This window comes from Pseudophryne corroboree, chromosome 6 (genome assembly GCF_028390025.1).
Source record: "Pseudophryne corroboree isolate aPseCor3 chromosome 6, aPseCor3.hap2, whole genome shotgun sequence".
Taxonomy (NCBI): domain Eukaryota; kingdom Metazoa; phylum Chordata; class Amphibia; order Anura; family Myobatrachidae; genus Pseudophryne; species Pseudophryne corroboree.
Genome location: NC_086449.1, coordinates 61,781,809 through 61,805,721, shown reverse-complemented (window position 1 = coordinate 61,805,721; position 23,913 = coordinate 61,781,809). Strand labels below are relative to the sequence as shown.

The 23,913-nt window shown below is 48.5% G+C and overlaps 1 protein-coding gene across 2 annotated transcripts in view; it reads right to left on the bottom strand.

Moving 5' to 3' along the window:
• The window catches only part of LOC134936135 (DENN domain-containing protein 1B-like), a 140,921-nt gene extending 122,435 nt beyond the window's left edge, over positions 1–18,486 (bottom strand). For both annotated transcript variants that reach the window (XM_063931051.1, XM_063931052.1), the window contains exons 1-2: positions 18,235–18,486; positions 8,693–8,757 (exon numbers count right to left, since the gene is read on the bottom strand). In XM_063931051.1, the coding sequence (XP_063787121.1) occupies positions 8,693–8,757; positions 18,235–18,251 (82 nt within the window). In that variant the 5' untranslated portion in view covers positions 18,252–18,486. The remainder of the gene's footprint in view (positions 1–8,692; positions 8,758–18,234) is intronic.
• Positions 18,487–23,913: the final 5,427 nt, after the last annotated feature.

The window sequence follows — 23,913 nt, the reverse complement described above, 5'->3', positions numbered from 1 at the left end:
CCCAACACTGGACGTGAAGAGCATGCGCCTTCCACCATTTGCACGCCCCCTGCAAGTGCTGGAAGGAGCACCCGCAGTCCAGTTCCTGATAGTCAGATTGAAGATGTCAGTGTTGAAGTACACCAGGATGAGGAGGATATGGGTGTTGCTGGCGCTGGGGAGGAAATTGACCAGGAGGATTCTGATGGTGAGGTGGTTTGTTTAAGTCAGGCACCCGGGGAGACACCTGTTGTCCGTGGGAGGAATATGGCCGTTGACATGCCTGGTGAAAATACCAAAAAAATCAGCTCTTCGGTGTGGAAGTATTTCACCAGAAATGCGGACAACATTTGTCAAGCCGTGTGTTCCCTTTGTCAAGCTGTAATAAGTAGGGGTAAGGACGTTAACCACCTCGGAACATCCTCCCTTATACGTCACCTGCAGCGCATTCATAATAAGTCAGTGACAAGTTCAAAAACTTTGGGCGACAGCGGAAGCAGTCCACTGACCAGTAAATCCCTTCCTCTTGTAACCAAGCTCACGCAAACCACCCCACCAACTCCCTCAGTGTCAATTTCCTCCTTCCCCAGGAATGCCAATAGTCCTGCAGGCCATGTCACTGGCAATTCTGACGAGTCCTCTCCTGCCTGGGATTCCTCCGATGCATCCTTGCGTGTAACGCCTACTGCTGCTGGCGCTGCTGTTGTTGCTGCTGGGAGTCGATGGTCATCCCAGAGGGGAAGTCGTAAGCCCACTTGTACTACTTCCAGTAAGCAATTGACTGTCCAACAGTCCTTTGCGAGGAAGATGAAATATCACAGCAGTCATCCTGCTGCAAAGCGGATAACTGAGGCCTTGACAACTATGTTGGTGTTAGACATGCGTCCGGTATCCGCCGTTAGTTCACAGGGAACTAGACAATTTATTGAGGCAGTGTGCCCCCGTTACCAAATACCATCTAGGTTCCACTTCTGTAGGCAGGCGATACCGAGAATGTACACGGACGTCAGAAAAAGACTCACCAGTGTCCTAAAAAATGCAGTTGTACCCAATGTCCACTTAACCACGGACATGTGGACAAGTGGAGCAGGGCAGGGTCAGGACTATATGACTGTGACAGCCCACTGGGTAGATGTATGGACTCCCGCCGCAAGAACAGCAGCGGCGGCACCAGTAGCAGCATCTCGCAAACGCCAACTCTTTCCTAGGCAGGCTACGCTTTGTATCACCGCTTTCCAGAATACGCACACAGCTAAAAACCTCTTACGGCAACTGAGGAAGATCATCGCAGAATGGCTTACCCCAATTGGACTCTCCTGTGGATTTGTGGCATCGGACAACGCCAGCAATATTGTGTGTGCATTAAATATGGGCAAATTCCAGCACGTCCCATGTTTTGCACATACCTTGAATTTGGTGGTGCAGAATTTTTTAAAAAACGACAGGGGCGTGCAAGAGATGCTGTCGGTGGCCAGAAGAATTGCGGGACACTTTCGGCGTACAGGCACCACGTACAAAAGACTGGAGCACCACCAAAAACTACTGAACCTGCCCTGCCATCATCTGAAGCAAGAAGTGGTAACGAGGTGGAATTCAACCCTCTATATGCTTCAGAGGTTGGAGGAGCAGCAAAAGGCCATTCAAGCCTATACAATTGAGCACGATATAGGAGGTGGAATGCACCTGTCTCAAGTGCAGTGGAGAATGATTTCAACGTTGTGCAAGGTTCTGATGCCCTTTGAACTTGCCACACGTGAAGTCAGTTCAGACACTGCCAGCCTGAGTCAGGTCATTCCCCTCATCAGGCTTTTGCAGAAGAAGCTGGAGACATTGAAGGAGGAGCTAACACGGAGCGATTCCGCTAGGCATGTGGGACTTGTGGATGGAGCCCTTAATTCGCTTAACAAGGATTCACGGGTGGTCAATCTGTTGAAATCAGAGCACTACATTTTGGCCACCGTGCTCGATCCTAGATTTAAAACCTACCTTGGATCTCTCTTTCCGGCAGACACAAGTCTGTGGAGACCTGCTGGTGAGAAAATTGTCAAGTCAAGCGGAACGCGACCTGTCAACATCTCCTCCTTCACATTCTCCCGCAACTGGGGGTGCGAGGAAAAGGCTCAGAATTCCGAGCCCACCCGCTGGCGGTGATGCAGGGCAGTCTGGAGCGACTGCTGATGCTGACATCTGGTCCGGACTGAAGGACCTGACAACGATTACGGACATGTCGTCTACTGTCACTGCATATGATTCTCTCAACATTGAAAGAATGGTGGAGGATTATATGAGTGACCGCATCCAAGTAGGCACGTCACACAGTCCGTACTTATACTGGCAGGAAAAAGAGGCAATTTGGAGGCCCTTGCACAAACTGGCTTTATTCTACCTAAGTTGCCCTCCCACAAGTGTGTACTCCGAAAGAGTGTTTAGTGCCGCCGCTCACCTTGTCAGCAATCGGCGTACGAGGTTACATCCAGAAAATGTGGAGAAGATGATGTTCATTAAAATGAATTATAATCAATTCCTCCGCGGAGACATTGACCAGCAGCAATTGCCTCCACAAAGTACACAGGGAGCTGAGATGGTGGATTCCAGTGGGGACGAATTGATAATCTGTGAGGAGGGGGATGTACACGGTGATATATCGGAGGATGATGATGAGGTGGACATCTTGCCTCTGTAGAGCCAGTTTGTGCAAGGAGAGATTAATTGCTTCTTTTTTGGGGGGGGTCCAAACCAACCCGTCATATCAGTCACAGTCGTGTGGCAGACCCTGTCACTGAAATGATGGGTTGGTTAAAGTGTGCATGTCCTGTTTATACAACATAAGGGTGGGTGGGAGGGCCCAAGGACAATTCCATCTTGCACCTCTTTTTTCTTTTATTTTTCTTTGCGTCATGTGCTGTTTGGGGAGGGTTTTTTGGAAGGGCCATCCTGCGTGACACTGCAGTGCCACTCCTAGATGGGCCCGGTGTTTGTGTCGGCCACTAGGGTCGCTTATCTTACTCACACAGTCAGCTACCTCATTGCGCCTCTTTTTTTCTTTGCGTCATGTGCTGTTTGGGGAGGGTTTTTTGGAAGGGCCATCCTGCGTGACACTGCAGTGCCACTCCTAGATGGGCCCGGTGTTTGTGTCGGCCACTAGGGTCGCTTATCTTACTCACACAGTCAGCTACCTCATTGCGCCTCTTTTTTTCTTTGCGTCATGTGCTGTTTGGGGAGGGTTTTTTGGAAGGGCCATCCTGCGTGACACTGCAGTGCCACTCCTAGATGGGCCCGGTGTTTGTGTCGGCCACTAGGGTCGCTTATCTTACTCACACAGTCAGCTACCTCATTGCGCCTCTTTTTTTCTTTGCGTCATGTGCTGTTTGGGGAGGGTTTTTTGGAAGGGCCATCCTGCGTGACACTGCAGTGCCACTCCTAGATGGGCCCGGTGTTTGTGTCGGCCACTAGGGTCGCTTATCTTACTCACACAGTCAGCTACCTCATTGCGCCTCTTTTTTTCTTTGCGTCATGTGCTGTTTGGGGAGGGTTTTTTGGAAGGGACATCCTGCGTGACACTGCAGTGCCACTCCTAGATGGGCCCGGTGTTTGTGTCGGCCACTAGGGTCGCTTATCTTACTCACACAGCGACCTCGGTGCAAATTTTAGGACTAAAAATAATATTGTGAGGTGTGAGGTATTCAGAATAGACTGAAAATGAGTGTAAATTATGGTTTTTGAGGTTAATAATACTTTGGGATCAAAATGACCCCCAAATTCTATGATTTAAGCTGTTTTTTAGGGTTTTTTGAAAAAAACACCCGAATCCAAAACACACCCGAATCCGACAAAAAAAATTCGGTGAGGTTTTGCCAAAACGCGGTCGAACCCAAAACACGGCCGCGGAACCGAACCCAAAACCAAAACACAAAACCCGAAAAATTTCCGGCGCTCATCTCTAGTGTATATATCTATATATATATTTATTACACATACCTGCGCATATACATACACACCCACCCACCCACCCACCCACCCACGGAAACCCCCCTCGCTAAATCCTGCGTTTGCCACTGCATGCGTATGGCATTAGTAATGCGATGAGTGTCAGGATGCATGTATCCCGCACTCCATCTCTCAGGGCTCGTTGTTTGAGGTGCATGTCCAGGGCCGTTTCTTGGGGCGGGCGAGCGAGCCATGCAATTGCACGGGGCGCCTGCCGCGGCACTGACTGCGGCTCCCTGGCTTCCCCCTCCTCCCTCTCCCCGAGTACCCAGCTCGGGGGGCAGAGTTTCACGGAATGAAGCGGATGCGTCGTGACGTCACGACGTAACCGCGTCATTACGCAAAACTCCCCCCCCCCCCGAGCGGAGTACTGAGGAGAAGGGGGAGCCAAGCTACGAAGAGGGAGAGGTGAGGCGGGCCGAAGAGCGGGAATCACCTCTGTAAGTAATCTCTTTCTTTCTCTCTCTCTCTCTCTCTGTAAAATGGGGACTCTTGCCTGCCGTAATGTGTAAATTGGGGACTCTTGTCTGCCGTAATGTGTAAAATGGGGACTCTTGCCTGCCGTGATGTATAAAATGGGGACTCTTGCCTGCCGTAATGTGTAAAATGGGGACTCTTGCCTGCCATAATGTATAAAATGGGGACTCTTGCCTGCCGTAATGTGTAAAAAGGGGACTCTTGTGGTGTGGGGACTTCTGGATTTTAGACCCAGGACTCCGTCTGCGCATGCCTCAAAAGATGAACGTGCCGCAGCGGTTGCTGGGAGGGCAATGTGGACAGAAGCACATAGGGTTTAGTGGACAACACCACCCATTGGGTCCAAGCTCCAGTATGTATCGCATTCCAGAGCTTGGTGCATATGCGATAATCGGCCAATCCTCTGAAGACAGTATATTTGGAGGTTTGACTGTAAAACACTATTTAATGCACCCTGCCCGGAGTGAAAGCCACCTTGTTACAATTGTAGTAGTTTGTATTCCTGGACTGGTATCTGGGGTAGGAGTCGGTTGAGAGGCTATATGAAGGAAGCATGGTGGCTTATTAAAGTTCCTAACCTTGGACTGGAACCCGTGAGGAGAACTGGCTAGAACTGGTTGTTCTAGAGTTGACAAGCAGCTTGGGACTGGTAGAATACTCGGCAGGCAAAGACTTGTAGTTTGGAGTAAAACTGGTCTGCAGAGGATAGCACAGCAGTTTGGTCTATAGGTCTGGAACTGGATTTGCTGTACCAGGGCTGAAATAAGAATGGCTGAGAACCAGGGAGGAACCAGAATGGCTGGAAACCAGGCTCCAACCGGAATGGCTGGAAACCAGGCTGGAACCGGAATGGCTGGAAATCAGGCTGGAACCGGAATGGCTGGAAATCAGGCTGGAACCGGAATGGCAGGAAACCAGACTGGAACCGGATTTGCTGCCAGATACAGGATAGGAACTTAGTTCCCCAATGGAAGTCTCAGAGTAGGCAGGCTGTGAGCGATGTTGCACTGGCAATCAGTTAGCCCTTCAGAAGTGCTCTTATAGAAACCACCACATGGAAAACGTCAGGGACACCCACGTCTTGAGTACACTGATGCCGGCGGGCAGAGAATCCAGGAGCTGCGGCTGCGACTAGAGGATGGCAGCTCCCTGGGAATCCTCTGAGAAGCCGGGACAGCATCCAGAGTGGCAGGTAATGGGCTATGTGGCTGAGTCCTCCAGTATGTTTTGTGACACACCTACTCCTACAGTTTTGAAAAATCAGTCTCCTAAGACTCATCTGCATCACATACTGGGCCAAGGGCATAACTACCATGGGGGGCCCGAGCTAAATCCATGTTCGGAGTGCAAAATGCTTTTAAAACTAGATGTAGCCAACTGTCTTCCATTTTTCATTTTATTTGTTTTACTGTCTCTGGACTCCCAACAGAATCATCTTTTGAGGTAAGATGAACCTGATTTAATGTCCAGTAAAGCATTCAGAACAGCATATAACGTATCTGGCACCCAAATCAACCTACAAGACCATCTACCTGTTTGTGATCTTTTTAAAATAATGTTTTATTTTGTTTTGTTTTGCTGCTATATATTACATCTCCCATTAGCTGTATGTTTGTCCCATCATTTCTGGAATTCTTTTACTGTATGATGCCCCAACACTGCAGGTGGACAATTCTTAGGCCCAGCGATACCATTAGGCATCTTATGGAAACTGCCTATGGCGCCAGGATTTGGGGTGCGTACTGATTACCTGGGCCCAGGCAGATTAGAGGAGGGGAGCAAACATATCACACAGGCCGAAACCCTCAGCAGCATTTGCTGTGTTACCATTGGCTGAGTAACAGTCAGACAGTCACTTGGCCAATCAGAGCAAAGACTCGTCCTGTCTCTTACACTACCTGCACTGCTAAACCATGGAGGCAGGGTCGGACTGGCCCACAGGGGTACCAAGAAAACCACCGGTAGGCCCCACTGCCTGAGGGCCCACTCCTTCCTCTAGGGATCAGGTTCCAGACTGTGCACTTGTATTATACGTGGTAGAAATGTTGCATTATATTGCACTAAACTATTGTCTATTTCAAGCCTCTGTGGAGGCTGGCCACAACCCCTTTGTAGGCTGGCCACACCCCTACGTATGGGCCCCTATAACTGCATTCCCCTGGTGGGCCCTTCATGTCCCAGTCCGACACTGCATGGAGGTAGCGCATCAGCAAGAGGAAAAGTAAGTTTATGTGTATATATTCTTGTTGGTTGCTATGGACAACACACCATACTTGCCTACTCTCCCGGAAATTGCGAGAGGCCCATTTTAGCCTAGCCCCCTTCCCAGGGACCTGCGAATCGCAGAGTTTTCCAAAGGTGGGGGCGGGGCTTGATGATGTCAGAGGCCGGCCCTGCCCACCAAAGTTTCCTGCAGTGTCTCCTCTCCGGGGTTCTCTATAAAGAGCCGAACGCAGCCGGGCGTCTGTATGCAGCGGCTGCATTCGGCAGGTCTGCGCACACGCATCGGACGCAGTGAGCATGCGCCACCCTACACCTTGCGGCCGCATCGCACAGGAGCCATATATCTATATAAATATTTACAAGTCAAAGTAATTATTGACAGTTACACATACCCTTCATTATCCAACTTAAAATACCGGCAGGGTTTTGATTTAAAAAATCTACCCCTTTCGGGGCGAGGGTCCCAGTCACAAAAATGCATATAGAAAATGCATTGGTCTGTGTGTGTGTCTGTCTGTCCGGTCTGCCTGTGAGGTCACGCTGTGATGTCATAATGGTAACACCTGCCTATAGCAGGACTTTGCTGCTGCCCGGTCTCACACTCCTCCAGAGCCCTGGCAACACACAGCTCACCAGCAGGAGGTGATATCTCCGGAAAAGCTACTCACATAAGGTTAGTGACTGGACAGTAGGGGTCTATTTACTAAGCCTTGGATGGAGATAAAGTCGCTGGAGATAAAGTACCAGCCAATCAGCTCCTGTCATTTTTCTAACCCAGTCTGTGACATGACAGTTAGAAGCCGATTGGCTGGTACTTTATCGCCAGCGACTTTATCTGGGTATTAGGATGCGGTGGTATCCAGCTAGCTTTGCCTAGGAAGCCGAGAAACTTTGGCTTGGCCCTGACTATATAATGGCTCTGCTTTCATACTTTCTGTAGAAATGTTTTCCTTTACCTTTCTGAACACTATTCTTAACTTTGATATATTGATATATCTTCCACGGGATCCGATTACCATCACAACAGTCAGCATACCGACGCCGGGATCCTGGCCACCAGAATGCCGGCAGGGGCCCCAGGACTATTCCAACTTGTAGGTGTTCATGACACCCATAGAGTAGGAATAGAACCTACGGCAAGCACAACGAGCCACTGAGCCTGCAGCGTGGCGAACACAGCGAGCCCACTCCACTGCCGGCATTCTGACACCCGGGATCCCGGCGTCAGTATGTCGACCGATAGGATTCCGGCCACTGGTCGCCCGGCCCCAACCCATCTTCCACATAGTCACTTGGAGGTGTATGGTGTGGTGGGTTCAGTATGATTTCCCCATGGACGGGTGATGCGGTCAAGATCCCGTCGGACGGAATCCCGGCGGTCGAAATACCGATACCGGGATCCCGACCGGCACAATCCCAACATATTCTCCCTCTGTGGGTGTCCACGACACCCATAGAAGGAGAATAAATTAGTGTGCCGAGCGTAGCGAACCTGAAAGGGGTTGCGTTGCACTCGCCCCACTGTCGGGATTGTGCCAGTCGGGATCCCGGTGTCAGTATTCCGACTGCCGGGATCCCGTCCGGCAGGATTTCGTACTGATCCTATGGACGGGATGCCGGTAGTCAGAATACCGACATCGGCATCCCGTCCAACAGAATCCCGACAGTCCCCGTTGGTATCTAGACGCCGGGATTGCATCCTCCTTCGGGATCCCGACGTCAGTATATCGACCACCGGGATCCTGTCCGTTGGGAAGCTAACGGCTTCCCGGTGAGGTATGGGTTGTCTAAATGTCCATTGCCAGGTATTATAGCATTTCCAGACACCACATGCTCTTTGCATAACTAGGTATAACCTGCTAAAACAAGATTTGCAAATCTCCACTTGAAAACACACTCCTTTACATAGAGAACCATACATGTCTTTCTCAGTTAGATCTTTAAAATGTGCCACAGTATATACAGAAAAATATAGTACTATAGGGGTGTATTATACAAAGAAATAAACTATCTGTAAAGAACTTACCTTTGTCCAAAGATGTAGGGCACAAAACCTCAAAGTATCCTTCAAATATCCTTTCTGGGTTCTCTCTGCAATAGAGTACAAAAGGTATGAGAACACCAGGTTCTGTATATGCCTATAGTTATACAACAAGACACACACAAATAAAACGGGATCCGGTTACCATTCTGACGCCAGAATCCAGAAAGGGGACAGAACACTGATACTGGAATCCCGACCGTCGGAATCGAAGATCGTCAACACAGCGGCCCAGGTAAGTTCTACGTCGGGGATGGGGAGGGGAGTTAGGTTTAGCCACCCCCCAGGGGACTAAGGGTTAGGGTATGGGGGGTTGGATGGTTAGGTTTAGGGTGCGGGAAGGGGGGGCTAGGGTTGGCACCACCAGTGGGGGTTAGGGTTAGGCTGTGGGGGGAGATGGTTAGGTTTAGGGTGCGGAGAGGGGGAGTTACGTTTATGCACCACCGAGGAGGGTTAGGGTTAGGCTGCGTGGGAGGGGGGTGGGGGGTTAGGGTTGGGGTAGGATGGGGGGGAATAGAGTCCTTAACACCCCATGTTGGGATTTCGGCATTATGTTCCCAACCCAATAAAGCCATTGTCATTCTTAAACATTCATACTGTAGCCCAGTTGCCAGGTTGATTGCAGCGCTATCCCTGTATTATGCGGTCAATATCTATTCACATATAATTTATGGAACACAATTAACAATACAAATATTACAACACCGACAAACAAATAGATGGATATAGATTCTATGGGGTAAATTTACTATAGCTTCTAAAACAGTACGGCAGTACGGATGGTGTAATGGTTAGCAGGGCCGAAACTAGGATTTTTGGCACACGGGGCAAGGTAGCCATTCGGCATCAGGCACTATCCCCGTCAGCTCCCGCTCTGCACACTACGTACCCCCGGTCCACTTCACTCTCTCTCAGTGGCAGCGGCATCAGGCACTACCCCCGTCAGCTCCCGCTCTGCTTTTACACCAGGTCCCCCCATCCCTGCACGCAGATCACTATGGTGAGATTAGCTGTCTCCCTTCCACACAAGGCAGGATGTGAGGGGGGGGGAGCGTAACCTTGCAAGGCGGCTGGTGAACGCAGCTCAACTCCGGCACCCGGGGCACGTGACCCCTTAGCCCCCCCCTAGTTACGGCCCTGTGGTTAGCATTACTCGCAGCGCTGAAGTTGTGGGTTTGATTCCCACCATCGCTCTACCTGTGTGGAGTTTGTATATTCTCCCTATACTTGTGTGGGTTTCCTCCGGGTATTCCGGTTTCCTCCCACAATCCAAAAATATACTGGTAGGTCAACTGGATCTCAACAAAAACTAACCCTAGGGTGAATGTGTACATGTGGTAGGGAATATAGATTGTAATCTGCACTGGAGCAGGGACTTATGTGAATGGGCAAATATTCTCTCTGTACAGCGCTGCGGAATATGTGTGCGCTATATAAATAACTGGTAATAAATAAATAATAAATAAAACAGAGAATTGGTGATGTTGGCCATAGCAACCAATCAGACGCTTTCTATCATTTTCTAAAAGGCAATAGAGAAATGATAGACAGCATCTGATTGGTTGCTATGAGCAACATCACCAATTCTCTGTTTAAGAAGCTTTAGTAAATTTACCCCTTGTCTTAGTCTTCAATAACCTTAGCTACATCACATGAAAGAACTTACTTTATACTATTAATATCCTGTGGCCACAGGTAAGTCTTGAAGATGTACATTTTTAAGTCTGTAGAAGAGGCTACTATGATTAATGGATGTATAAGCTGATGTATGGAGTCTTTGCCTGTAGAAATTTCACTGATTATTTGGTTACACTCAAAGCTAAAAGTTCATAGGGCATGTTTATTAAGAGGTAACAGTTTAGGGGGCATATTTATTAATTATCAGGACTTGGGGCCTAATTCAGACCTGATCATAGCTGCAAATTTGTTAGCAGTTGAGCAAAACCATGGGGGGTAATTCCAAGTTGACCGCAGCAGGATTTTTGATAGCAATTGGGCAAAACCATGTGCACTGCAGGGGAGGCAGATAATAAGAATTTACTTACCGATAATTCTATTTCTCGTAGTCCGTAGTGGATGCTGGGGACTCCGTCAGGACCATGGGGGGATAGCGGCTCCGCAGGAGACAGGGCACAAAAATAAAGCTTTAGGATCAGGTGGTGTGTACTGGCTCCTCCCCCTATGACCCTCCTCCAAGCCTCAGTTAGGATACTGTGCCCGGACGAGCGTACACAATAAGGAAGGATATTGAACCCCGGGTAAGACTCATACCAGCCACACCAATCACACCGTATAACTTGTGATCTGAACCCAGTTAACAGTATGACAAACGTAGGAGCCTCTGAACAGACGGCTCACAACAAATAACAACCCGATTTTTTTGTAACAATAACTATGTACAAGTATTGCAGACAATCCGCACTTGGGATGGGCGCCCAGCATCCACTACGGACTACGAGAAATAGAATTATCGGTAAGTAAATTCTTATTTTCTCTAACGTCCTAAGTGGATGCTGGGGACTCCGTCAGGACCATGGGGATTATACCAAAGCTCCCAAACGGGCGGGAGAGTGCGGATGACTCTGCAGCACCGAATGAGAGAACTCAAGGTCCTCCTCAGCCAGGGTATCAAATTTGTAGAATTTTGCAAACGTATTTGCCCCTGACCAAGTAGCAGCTCGGCAGAGTTGTAATGCCGAGACTCCCCGGGCAGCCGCCCAGGATGAGCCCACTTTCCTTGTGGAATGGGCCTTGACAGATTTAGGTTGTGGCAAGCCTGCCACAGAATGTGCAAGTTGAATTGTGCTACAAATCCAACCATCAATCGTCTGCTTAGAAGCAGGAGCACCCATCTTGTTGGGTGCATACAATATAAGCAGTGAGTCAGACTTTCTGACTCCCGCCGTTCTTGAAATATATATTTTCAATGCCCGGACCACGTCCAACAACTTGGAATCCTCCAACTCGTTAGTAGCCGCAGGCACCACAATAGGCTGGTTCAGGTGAAACGCTGACACCACCTTAGGCAGAAAATGAGGACGCGTCCGCAGTTCTGCCCTGTCCGTATGGAAAATCAGATATGGGCTCTTATATGATAAAGCCGCCAATTCTGATACTCTCCTGGCTGAAGCCAGGGCCAGTAGCAAGGTTACTTTCCATGTGAGATACTTCAGCTCCACCGATTTGAGCGGCTCAAACCAATGGGATTTGAGAAAATCCAAGACTACATTAAGATCCCACGGTGCCACTGGGGGCACAACCGGGGGCTGTATATGTAGTACTCCTTTTACAAAGGTCTGGACTTCAGGAACTGAAGCCAATTCTTTCTGGAAGAAAATCGACAGGGCCGAAATTTGAACCTTAATGGACCCCAATTTGAGGCCCATAGACAATCCTGTTTGCAGGAAATGTAGGAATCGACCCAGTTGAAATTCCTCCGTGGGGGCCTTCCTGGCCTCACACCACGCAACATATTTTCTCCAAATGCGGTGATAATGTTGTGCAGTCACCTCCTTCCTGGCTTTTACCAGTGTAGGAATGACCTCTTCCGGAATGCCTTTTTCCTTTAGAATTCGGCGTTCAACCGCCATGCCGTCAAACGCAGCCGCGGTAAGTCTTGGAATAGACACGGTCCCTGCTGAAGCAGGTCCCGTCTTAGAGGTAGAGGCCACGGATCCTCCGTGAGCATCTCTTGAAGTTCCGGGTACCAAGTTCTTCTTGGCCAATCCGGAGCCCCTAGTATCGTTCTTACTCCCTTCTGCCGTATAATTCTCAGTACTTTTGGTATGAGAGGCAGAGGAGGGAACACATACACTGACTGGTACACCCACGGTGTTACCAGAGCGTCCACAGCTATTGCCTGAGGATCTCTTGACCTGGCGCAATACCTGTCGAGTTTTTTGTTGAGGCGGGACGCCATCATATCCACCATTGGTTTTCCCAACGGTTCACAATCATGTGGAAGACTTCTGGATGAAGTCCCCACTCTCCCGGGTGTAGATCGTGTCTGCTGAGGAAGTCTGCTTCCCAGTTGTCCACTCCCGGAATGAATACTGCTGACAGTGCTATCACATGATCTTCCGCCCAGCGAAGAATCCTTGCAGCTTCTGCCATTGCTGTCCTGCTTCTTGTGCCGCCCTGTCTGTTTACGTGGGCGACTGCCGTGATGTTGTCCGACTGGATCAACACCGGCTGACCCTGAAGCAGGGGTTTTGCCAGACTTAGAGCATTGTAAATCGCTCTTAGCTCCAGTATATTTATGTGAAGAGACATCTCCAGGCTTGACCATACTCCCTGGAAGTTTCTTCCTTGTGTGACCGCTCCCCAGCCTCTCAGACTGGCATCCGTGGTCACCAGGACCCAGTCCTGTATGCCGAATCTGCGGCCCTCTAACAGATGAGCACTCTGCAACCACCACAGAAGAGACACCCTTGTCCGTGGCGATAAGGTTATCCGCTGATGCATCTGCAGATGCGATCCGGACCATTTGTCCAGCAGATCCCACTGAAAAGTTAGTGCGTGGAATCTGCCGAATGGAATCGCTTCGTAAGAAGCCACCATCTTTCCCAGGACTCTTGTGCATTGATGTACAGACACTGTCCCTGGTTTTAGGAGGTTCCTGACAAGTTCGGATAACTCCCTGGCTTTCTCCTCCGGAAGAAACACCTTTTTCTGAACCGTGTCCAGAATCATTCCCAGGAACAGCAGACGTGTTGTCGGGGTCAACTGAGATTTTGGAAAATTCAGAATCCACCCGTGTTGTTGCAGCACTACTTGGGTTAGTGCTACTCCGTCCTCCAGCTGTTCTCTGGACCTTGCCCTTATCAGGAGATCGTCCAAGTAAGGGATAATTAATACGCCTCTTCTTCGCAGAAGAATCATCATTTCGGCCATTACCTTGGTAAAGACCCGAGGTGCCGTGGACAATCCAAACGGCAGCGTCTGAAACTGATAATGACAGTTTTGCACCACGAACCTGAGGTACCCTTGATGTGAACAGCACGTTTATAAAAGTTAGATACAGTGTTTCTATTTACACTTGCAAGAGGTGAAATACCTCCGGTTTTTATACTGCTATATATATATATGTATTGTTTGTCTTATTTACTTTGTTTTGTGTTATTAACTGTTTTATAAAATATTTTTCACTATAAAAAAGGTCAAGTTTCATTGAGTCAATCATTCTCCTTGCTAGACTGCACTTAATTAATCAATCAATCAATTCAAAGTGATTTTTGGTGCGCAGAGCATTTCTTTCACCCTTGATGTGAAGGGCAAATTGGGACATGCAGGTAAGCATCCTTTATGTCCAGGGACACCATAAAGTCCCCTTCTTCCAGATTCGCTATCACTGCTCTGAGTGACTCCATCTTGAACTTGAATTTTTGTATGTACAGGTTCAAAGATTTCAGATTTAGAATAGGTCTTACCGAGCCGTCCGGCTTCGGTACCACAAATAGCGTGGAGTAATACCCCTTTCCCTGTTGTAGGAGGGGTACCTTGACTATCACCTGCTGAGCAAACAGCTTGTGAATGGCTTCCAATACCGTCGCCCTGTCTGAGGGAGACGTTGGCAAAGCAGACTTTAGGAACCGGCGAGGGGGAGACTTCTCGAATTCCAACCTGTAACCCTGAGATACTACCTGCAGAATCCAGGGGTCCACCTGTGAGCAAACCCACTGTGCGCTGAAATTCTTGAGTCGACCCCCCACCGTTCCTGAGTCCGCTTGTAAGGCCCCAGCGTCATGCTGAGGGCTTTGCAGAACCCTGGGAGGGCTTCTGTTCCTGGGCAGGGGCTGCTTGCTGCCCTCTCTTACCCCTTCCTCTGCCCCTAGGCAGATATGACTGTCCTTTTGTCCGCTTTTTCTTATAGGACCGAAAGGACTGCGGCTGAAAAGACGGTGTCTTTTTCTGTTGGGAGGGGGTCTGAGGTAAAAAGGTGGATTTTCCGGCAGTTGCCGTGGCCACCAGATCCGATAGACCGACGCCAAATAATTCCTCCCCTTTATACGGCAATACTTCCATATGTCGTTTGGAATCCGCATCACCTGACCACTGTCGCGTCCATAAACTCCTTCTGGCAGATATGGACATCACATTTACTCTCGATGCCAGAGTGCAAATATCTCTCTGCGCATCTCGCATATAAAGGAAAGCATCCTTTAATTGCTCTATAGTCAATAAAATACTGTCCCTATCCAGGGTATCAATATTTTCAGTCAGGGAATCCAACCAGACGACCCCAGCACTGCACATCCAGGCTGAGGCGATGGCCGGTCGCAGTATAACACCAGTATGTGTGTATATACTTTTTAGGGTAGTTTCCAGTCTCCTATCTGCTGGATCCTTGAGGGCGGCCGTATCCGGAGACGGTAACGCCACTTGTTTTGATAAGCGTGTGAGCGCCTTATCCACCCTAGGGGGTGTTTCCCAGCGCGCCCTAACCTCTGGCGGGAAAGGGTATAATGCTAATAACTTTTTTGAAATTAGCATTTTTCTATCTGGGTTAAACCACGCTTCATCACATACATCATTTAATTCCTCTGATTCAGGAAAAACTACAGGTAGTTTTTTCACCCCCCACATAATACCCCTTTTTGTGGTACTTGCAGCATCAGAGATATGCAAAGCCTCCTTCATTGCCGTGATCATATAACGTGTGGCCCTACTTGAAAATACGTTTGTTTCATCACCGTCGACACTAGATTCAGTGTCTGTGTCTGGGTCTGTGTCGACCGACTGAGGTAAAGGGCGCTTTACAGCCCCTGACGGTGTCTGAGACGCCTGGGCAGGTACTAACTGGTTTGCCGGCCGTCTCATGTCGTCAACTGATTTTTGTAATGTGCTGACATTATCACGTAATTCCATAAACAAAGCCATCCATTCCGGTGTCGACTCCCTGGGGGGTGACATCACCATTATCGGCAATTGCTCTGCCTCCACGCCAACATCGTCCTCATACATGTCGACACACACGTACCGACACACAGCAGACACACAGGGAATGCTCTTATCGAAGACAGGACCCCACTAGCCCTTTGGGGAGACAGAGGGAGAGTTTGCCAGCACACACCCAAGCGCTATAATATATATGGGAACAACCTTATATAAGTGTTGTTCCTTATAGCAGCTTAAATATATCCAGTATATCGCCAAAAAATGCCCCCCCCTCTCTGTTTTACCCTGTTTCTGTAGTGCAGTGCAGGGGAGAGCCCTGGGAGCCTTCCTCACAGCGGAGCTGAGCAGGAAAATGGCGCTGTGTGCTGAGGAGAATAAGCCCCGCCCCCTATTTCGGCGGGCTTTCCTCCCGTGGATTTAGATAATTGGCATGGGTTAAATACGTTACATATAGCCTTAATGGCTATATGTGATGTATTCTTTTGCCTTAAGGTAATAAAATATTGCTGCCCAGGGCGCCCCCAGCAGCGCCCTGCACCATCCGTGACCGCTTGGTGTGAAGTGTGTGACAACAATGGCGCACAGCTGCAGTGCTGTGCGCTACCTTCATGAAGACTGAAGAGCCTTCTGCCGCCTGTTTCCGGACCTTCAATCTTCAGCATCTGTAAGGGGGGTCGGCGGCGCGGCTCCGGGACGAACCCCAGGGTGAGACCTGTGTTCCGACTCCCTCTGGAGCTAATGGTGTCCAGTAGCCTAAGAATCCAATCCATCCTGCACGCAGGTGAGTTGAAATTCTCTCCCCTAAGTCCCTCGATGCAGTGAGCCTGTTGCCAGCAGGACTCACTGAAAATAAAAAACCTAAAAAACTTTTTCTAAGCAGCTCTTTAAGAGAGCCACCTAGATTGCACCCTGCTCGGACGGGCACAAAAACCTAACTGAGGCTTGGAGGAGGGTCATAGGGGGAGGAGCCAGTACACACCACCTGATCCTAAAGCTTTATTTTTGTGCCCTGTCTCCTGCGGAGCCGCTATCCCCCCATGGTCCTGACGGAGTCCCCAGCATCCACTTAGGACGTTAGAGAAATAACATGTGCAGAGAGAGTTAGATTTGGGTGGGGTGTGTTCAATCTGCAATCTAAATTGCAGTGTAAAAATAAAGCAGCCAGTGCTATTTACCCTGCACAGAAATAAAATAACCCACCCAAATCTAACTCTTTATGCACATTATATCTGCCTCCCCTGTAGTGCACATGGTTTTGCCCAATTGCTATCAAAAATCCTGCTGCGATCAACTTGGAATTACCCCCCAAGTGCACTGCAGGGGGGTGGGGGGGGGGGGGTGTATTCAAACTAAAATCTATATTGCAGTGTAAAAATAAAGCAGCCAGTATTTACCCTGCACAGAAACAATATAACCCACCCAAATCTTACTCTCTCTGCACATGTTACATCTGCCCCCCCTGCAGTGCACATGCTTTTGCCCATCTGCTAACAAACTTGCTGCTACGATCAGGTCTGAATTAGGCCTTTGGTCTGATACCTAATTTTATAAGAAAAGTGATTGGTGTAATGGACGATTTTTCCGTTTCTAACCACCACCTAGTCACCACCCAGCAATGTCCATCGCACCAGTGGGATGCGAAAGCATCTCACCGGTGCGATCACCTCTGCCTGATTGACAGGCAGAGGCGGTCGCGGGACGGGAGGGGTCGTGCCGGCGGTGTTCGGACGGCATTGGGGGGCACGGTCCGGACAACGCAGGCATGTCCGGGCTGTTGGTGGGGTGGGTCGTGGCGGCTGAGTGATGTCACACGCAGCCGCTTGTGCAAGCAGGGAGCTACTCGGCAGGGGTGGGGTGCGGGCAGGGCCTGGTGTGCAGGGCAGACTAGACCTGTGCTGGGTCCCCCCCCCACATGTCAGAGATTTTTTCACACGATCAGCTCTGAACTAGGCCCTGAAACTGCACCTTTCATTCATTTAACCTTCTTATGTTTTGTTCTATAGTACTTCTTGTTTTGACTTCCTTTATGGCCTACATTAATTATCAAAACAATGGAAGATCAGCACTTTTTGTACTTTGGAGTTTCTTTTTTTACATTGACCCAAGTGTGCCTACAAATGAGCTTCTCCCCCAATATGAGACGTCGTGCAACTATACAGGGCATCATATTATAGTATAGGGCGAGACCAGGTCCCCTTTTGGCTGTGGAAATGGTGGTGTCCCACCAGAACATTAAGGAATGCCCTTGAAAATGTCCCTTCTAGGTCGCTTTACCTCATTTCAGTAACCTGGCTCCACACAAAGCAATCTCTACTTTCCACTGCTACGGAGCTACCCCGTTTACTTTACTCCACCCACCCCTCCCTCTGCCGTAACCCCAGGCTCTTTGGTGGAAATGTAGGTACACCGGCAAGGCTTTTGCCCCATGCCATCACTATTTTGTGTGCCGTGGCAATACACTGTGCTTCTCATGTCCATAATGAACGACATAACTCTATGCAGATGTATATTTAGTGCACAGTTAATGGCTGGACTCTTACTAGGAAGCAGCAGTGAAAGAGGAAGACGGTGAGCGAGATTTTCTTAGAAGAGAATAGAAATAAATCTAAAAGAGTTGACATGTTACTTACTTAATTCTGGAGCCCATGATGCTGGTGTGCAGTCTCCTGTGGATGTGTGGACCCTTACAGTCTTATTTCATCGTTGCTGTGTCTGGTCATGTCTTGTCCATGTGTGGCACGCTCGTTGTGGCAAAGGTGAAGGCTCTTCGCTGAGTCGCTGCCAGGCCTACTGCCTGCCCATGGATACTTCTTGCCTCACAGGTTCCCCCGGCAATGGTCCTGACTGCTGGGTCAGGTCTGCAAATTGTGGAGGCTGTAGACACGGCGGTGGTGAGCGCAGCTTGTCAGATTTCCTGTGTGGCTTTGTAGAGGAAGTTGTGTGACATGGCTTTAAAATTCAGAATATTCTGTAGCTGTAGGTACCTATACAGAGTCTGGACAGACGTGCCGCGTCTTATACAGGGGAAGCATAAACCTGAAGGCAGGGTGGTCGCCTCACACCTGTGTCAGCTGTTCCTAGAGAATAATGCTACCTTCATATAGTACACAGTATATATGTGACTCCTCTCCCTATTGCTCAATAGACGTTATCACTTTCTCTATTACTTCTCACTTCTCCCTCTGTACAGTGTTATTACCTCTGACATTTTCTCTCTCCTCTATGTATGTGTGTGTATATATACTTTCTATATAGGAGAATTGGCAGCGGTACGGTGTTAGGGTGCTCAATAAGGATCTGCACATAGCTCGTCCAGGTTTAAACAAGTAAATCATGCATTACGGTCAGCAGCTCATTAGTTCAGCCCTCTATATCAATGGGCAGCTAGCCAGCAAAGTGCAAACCGCTGCACACAAATGGGGCTGATTCTGGGGCGGGAGAAAAAATAAGCAAGTAACTGTGTACCTGGAACAACCCAAGGGGGTGATTCAGATCTGATTGCTGGGCTGCTAAAATTGTTGTCCTGTGATCAAATAGTCTCCGCCCAAGAGGAGTGTATATTCACCATGCAAGTGTGCGATCGCATATGTACGCCGAGCAGCTAAAAAATCCCTCAGTCAGCGGGCAGCTGCAAATCCATTCGTACCTCACTCACCAGTGGACGCTTTTCACCAGTGTGTGCAGTCTGTACCATACTTGCCTACTCTCCCGGAATGGCCGGGAGGCTCCCGAAAATCGGGTGACCCTCCCGGCACCCCAGAAGGGCAGGCAAGTCTCCAAATTTGAGGGGTCCCTCCTGCCCGTCCACCCACTTTGTGTGTAAAGTGGGCGGTCCGAGCAGTCAATGACGCGATTCTTGCTGAATCGCGTCATCATAGCCACTCCCCCTGCAGTGTAATGCCGGTGATCGCGGCATTAGAGAGTGGGGGCGTGGCTTCAAGGAGGCATCACCATCCCACCCTTGCTCCACCCCTGTCCCGCCTCCGACCCACCCCCTCCTTACATCACAGCACTCCCCTGCCCGCCTGCTGAGCCGACCTGGCTGCTCTCTCCCGCGGAGAGCAGCCAGAATGTCGGTAAGTATGGTCTGTGCGCAGCCCAGGACTTACTCCTACAGTGTGATCGGAACGGGCTGATCAGGGCCGGAGCTGACGTCACACACCCTCCCTGAAAACATTTGAGAACGCCTGCGTTTTCCCTCACATTACCAGAAAATGGTCAGTTACCACCCACAAACGGGCTCTTCCTGTCAGTCAGCATGTGAATGGCTGTGCCATTAGAATTTTCGCACCAGCCTGTCACTGACCGGCGATGCCTGTTGTTGTTTGCCGATGCGCATGCGCATTGCAGTGTATACACATGCGCAGTTAATAGCTGATCGCCCTCTGTGCGAAAACGCACAGCAGCGATCAGGTCTGAATCGAGCCCCAAGTTATGATACAAGAGGTGCTAATATATTTTTTTGCATGCAGGGTAAATACTGGCTGCTTCTGCTTATTTATTATTTATTCTGCTTATTTATTAAGCCTTGGATGGAGATAAAGTAGATGGAGATAAAGGGCCCGATTCAGATCTGATCGCTGTTGTGCGAATTCGCAGGGCGTACGATTATCGATTGACCATGCATGTGTGCAGATCGTAGTGTGCATGCGCTGGGCCAAACTGCGAAATAATTCAGCGTCTTTATTTGATTGCTAGGCATACGCAAGTTGATTGACAAGAAGCAGGCGTTTGGGGGTGGTACCTGGCCGTTTTCTGGGAGGGTGTGTGATGTCAGCTCCGGCCCCGATCAGCCTGTTTGTATCGCACTGTATGAGTAGGTCCTGGGCTACGCACAGACTGGAAAAAACATTAGATGATGAGTGAGTTGCGAATGGATTTGCAGCTGACCGGCGATTTTTGCACCGCATACGCAGACTTGCATGAGGCTGATTTTCACTCTGTCTGGGTGGCGACTATCTGATTGCAAACCTCTGCAGATTAACAGAGGAGGGATCAGGTCTGATGTGGGCCCAAAAGTCCCAACCAACCAGCTCCTAATGATAATTTTTCAAGCACAGGCTGTAACATGGCAGTTAGGAGCTGACTCGCTGGTTTTTAATATCTGTCCACTTTATCCCTGCCCAAGGCTTAGTATATAGACCCCTAAATCTTTCTGCACATTGTCAATGTCCCCCAGCTGCAGTGCAACACGGTTTTGCCAAGGTGCAAAGTTACTTGCTCTTTTTAGCTTTACTTCCTACTCAGAATAAGCCCCAGTCTTTCACGCTTCAGCCTGCTTATTGCAGGTCTAGCCTCTGGCCTGGGCTCAGTCCCAATTAGCTCCTCCGTCTATTGCAGGATTTCAGTATTTTTTTGGGACAGACATCCTGCGGTATCTGAGGGTGATTCAGTAAGGATCGCAATGGTGACCCTCTGTGAAGTTATCTGATGGCGGGGAAACGACACAGTCACGAGTATGCAAACGCCTCTGCCTGATTGACAGGCAGAGGCATTTGGAGGGAGGGAGGGGCGGGCGCGGCCAGCGTTGCTGAAAATGGGGGCATGTAGCCTCATGGGCCTGGGGCTCAAAAATGTTCAAGGGCCTAGTATGAGAAGCAGAGGAGGTGTGACAAGTGCTGTGTGGGTGCGGCCAGTGCTATGTAGTTATTTAGATTTTGTACACTATCAGCCCCAATGTCTCCATTCATATGTAAAAGTACGAAAATTGCATCATTTTGTGTAGAAAATAGAAATGTAATTTAACACTTATGAATTATGGTCGACCATGTGGCCAGCTGGTAGCTGGTCATCATAATGCTGTCATGATGATAGGCCTATTTTCTTGTGGATGCCTGGAGCTGGAGCTCCATTTGCCTCATTGTTAATCTGGCCCTGTGTGTAGCCCCATTTCCGGGAGTTACGAGGCCAAGGATTGCGTCGTGGACCCTTCTTCCTTGGTCTCCCAAGGCCACCTGTGACGGCAAGTCTGAGTAAACCTGCCGCTGCAGATGGTCACGATGTTCATCACAGATATATGTGTATAAGAGGCTCTACCTGGCGCAACCTGTATAAGAAGCTCTTCATGGCACAAAGGGCCTAATTCTGAGTTGATCGCAGCAGCAATTTTGTTAGCAGTTGGGCAAAACCATGTGCATTGCAGGGGGGACAGATATAACATGTGCAGAGAGAATTAGATTTGGGTGGGGTGTGTTCAAACTGAAATCTAAATTGCAGTGTAAAAATAAAGCAGCCAGTATTTACCCTGCAGGGAAACAAAATAACCCACCCAAATCTAACTCTCTCTGCAAATGTTATATCTGCCCCCCCTGCAGTGCACATGGTTTTGCCCAATTGCTAACAAACTTGCTGCTGCGATCAACTCAGAATTACCCCCAAAGTTTCTAAGGGGCCCTACCTAGCACAAAGTGTATAAGGGGCTCTACCTGGTGTAACATGTGTAAGGGTTTCTACATGGCATAATGTGTATAAGGGGCTCTGCTCTACTGTGGTGTAATGCGTGTAAGGGGTTCTAACATGGCATAATGTGTATAAGGGGTACTACTGTGGGGTGTACGGTGTAATATGAATTGGTACTATTCTGTGGACATGCCCCTATATTTTTGTTGTGTGCGCTGTCCCTATTTTCACTGGGTTGTGGCGCAAAAGGAAATAATCGCCCTGGGCGCCACAAGGTCTACAACCGGCCCTGTGTACAAGTTCCGATGGTAGAAACACTGCGCATGTGCAGAACAGATCCTGGATCTTTGCACACAGTGCCCCCTAAGCCTCAGCCTGATTAACAAGCTGAGGGCATTTTCGGGGGTATGGAAGGCGCCGCGGCTGGGTCCGTCCTTCAAAACAAAGGCACGCTACATCCGTTTTGTGGCAGTGCCGAAATCTGTCTGCATCAGGTGACTCAAATCTACTAACCACGGCTGCGGACCTCAGATGGAAATCTAAGTAACCTGAAAGTTACTCAGATGATCGATAGTTGTGCAGAGTGATCCAGTGGTGGGTCTTGGGTCATAGCAGCAGAGGCGTAACTCTGGGAGGCAATGGAGTCACCTGCCGCCGGGCTCCTGCTCTGAAGGGGGCACCTCTCCTCCCATTCTGTGACACCACTGAATTAAGTTAATCGATAGCTGATGCTATCTCTTCAGTGGCCGACTTCCTCACTGGTCCCTGCACCTTACAAATCACACACTTTTTATTATACTGTAGATACACATTTTACAAGTATCACACCCAGGATTAGAAACCACACCCTATTACACTGGAAGCAGGCACCTAAGTGATGGAGCTATTTGCTCCTGTATAGGAAATATGATAATTCTAACTATATGAAGTAACTTCTCTGACAATTACACGTAACTTGATATACAGTAGTTAGAATTCTCAGGCTTATTGTACAGGAGCAAATAGCTCCATCAGTAAAGTGTCTGCTGTCAGTGTAACAGGTCATGGGTTGTAATCCTGAGCATGACTGCTAAGAAATGTGTGATGTCAAATAAAAGACAATGAAATGTGTATATGTACAGTATATACATTTTTTTTCCAGAACACTCCATACACACACATACATATATCTATATATATATATATATATCTATATATATATATATATATATATATATATATATGTATGTGTGTGTGTATATATATATATATATATATGTGTGTGTGTGTATATATATATATATACGCACACATACATATATTTATCTAAATATGGGGGGCACCAATATTTATCTTGCCTCCGGGCAACTGATACGAACTTACGCCTCTGCACAGCAGTGAATCGTGGAAGCAGTCAGGACTTTACACCAGAAGCCTCCTGCTGCATTAGCATATTAGTAACATAGTAACATAGTTTCTGAGGTTTAAAAAAGACAATTTGTCCATTGAGTTCAACCTATTTATGGTCTCCTACGCTGTATTATTTTTAGGAATAATTGTGTCTGTTGGTAATGTCGTCCGTTGTGTTTATTCCTCTTGTTTTTTTTAAATAGCTATAGTGCGTGACTACGCACCATAACCCTGTATATCCTTACCCATTAGCTATTTATCTAGCCAATTCTTAAAAGTGTTGACTGAGTAACATAGTAACATAGTAATTGAGGTTGAAAAGAGGCAAATTGCCCATCGTGTTCAACCTGTATTAAGTTGTGATGAACCTACATAACCGCTGAATAATGTTTTATGACTAGTTAACGACTATAACTCATATAACCCCCGGATTAACCATGTTGATATTTTAAATATTATAACCTTGGATATCATTTTCATTCAGAAATGTATCCATTCCTTTTTTAAATCCATTTACAGAG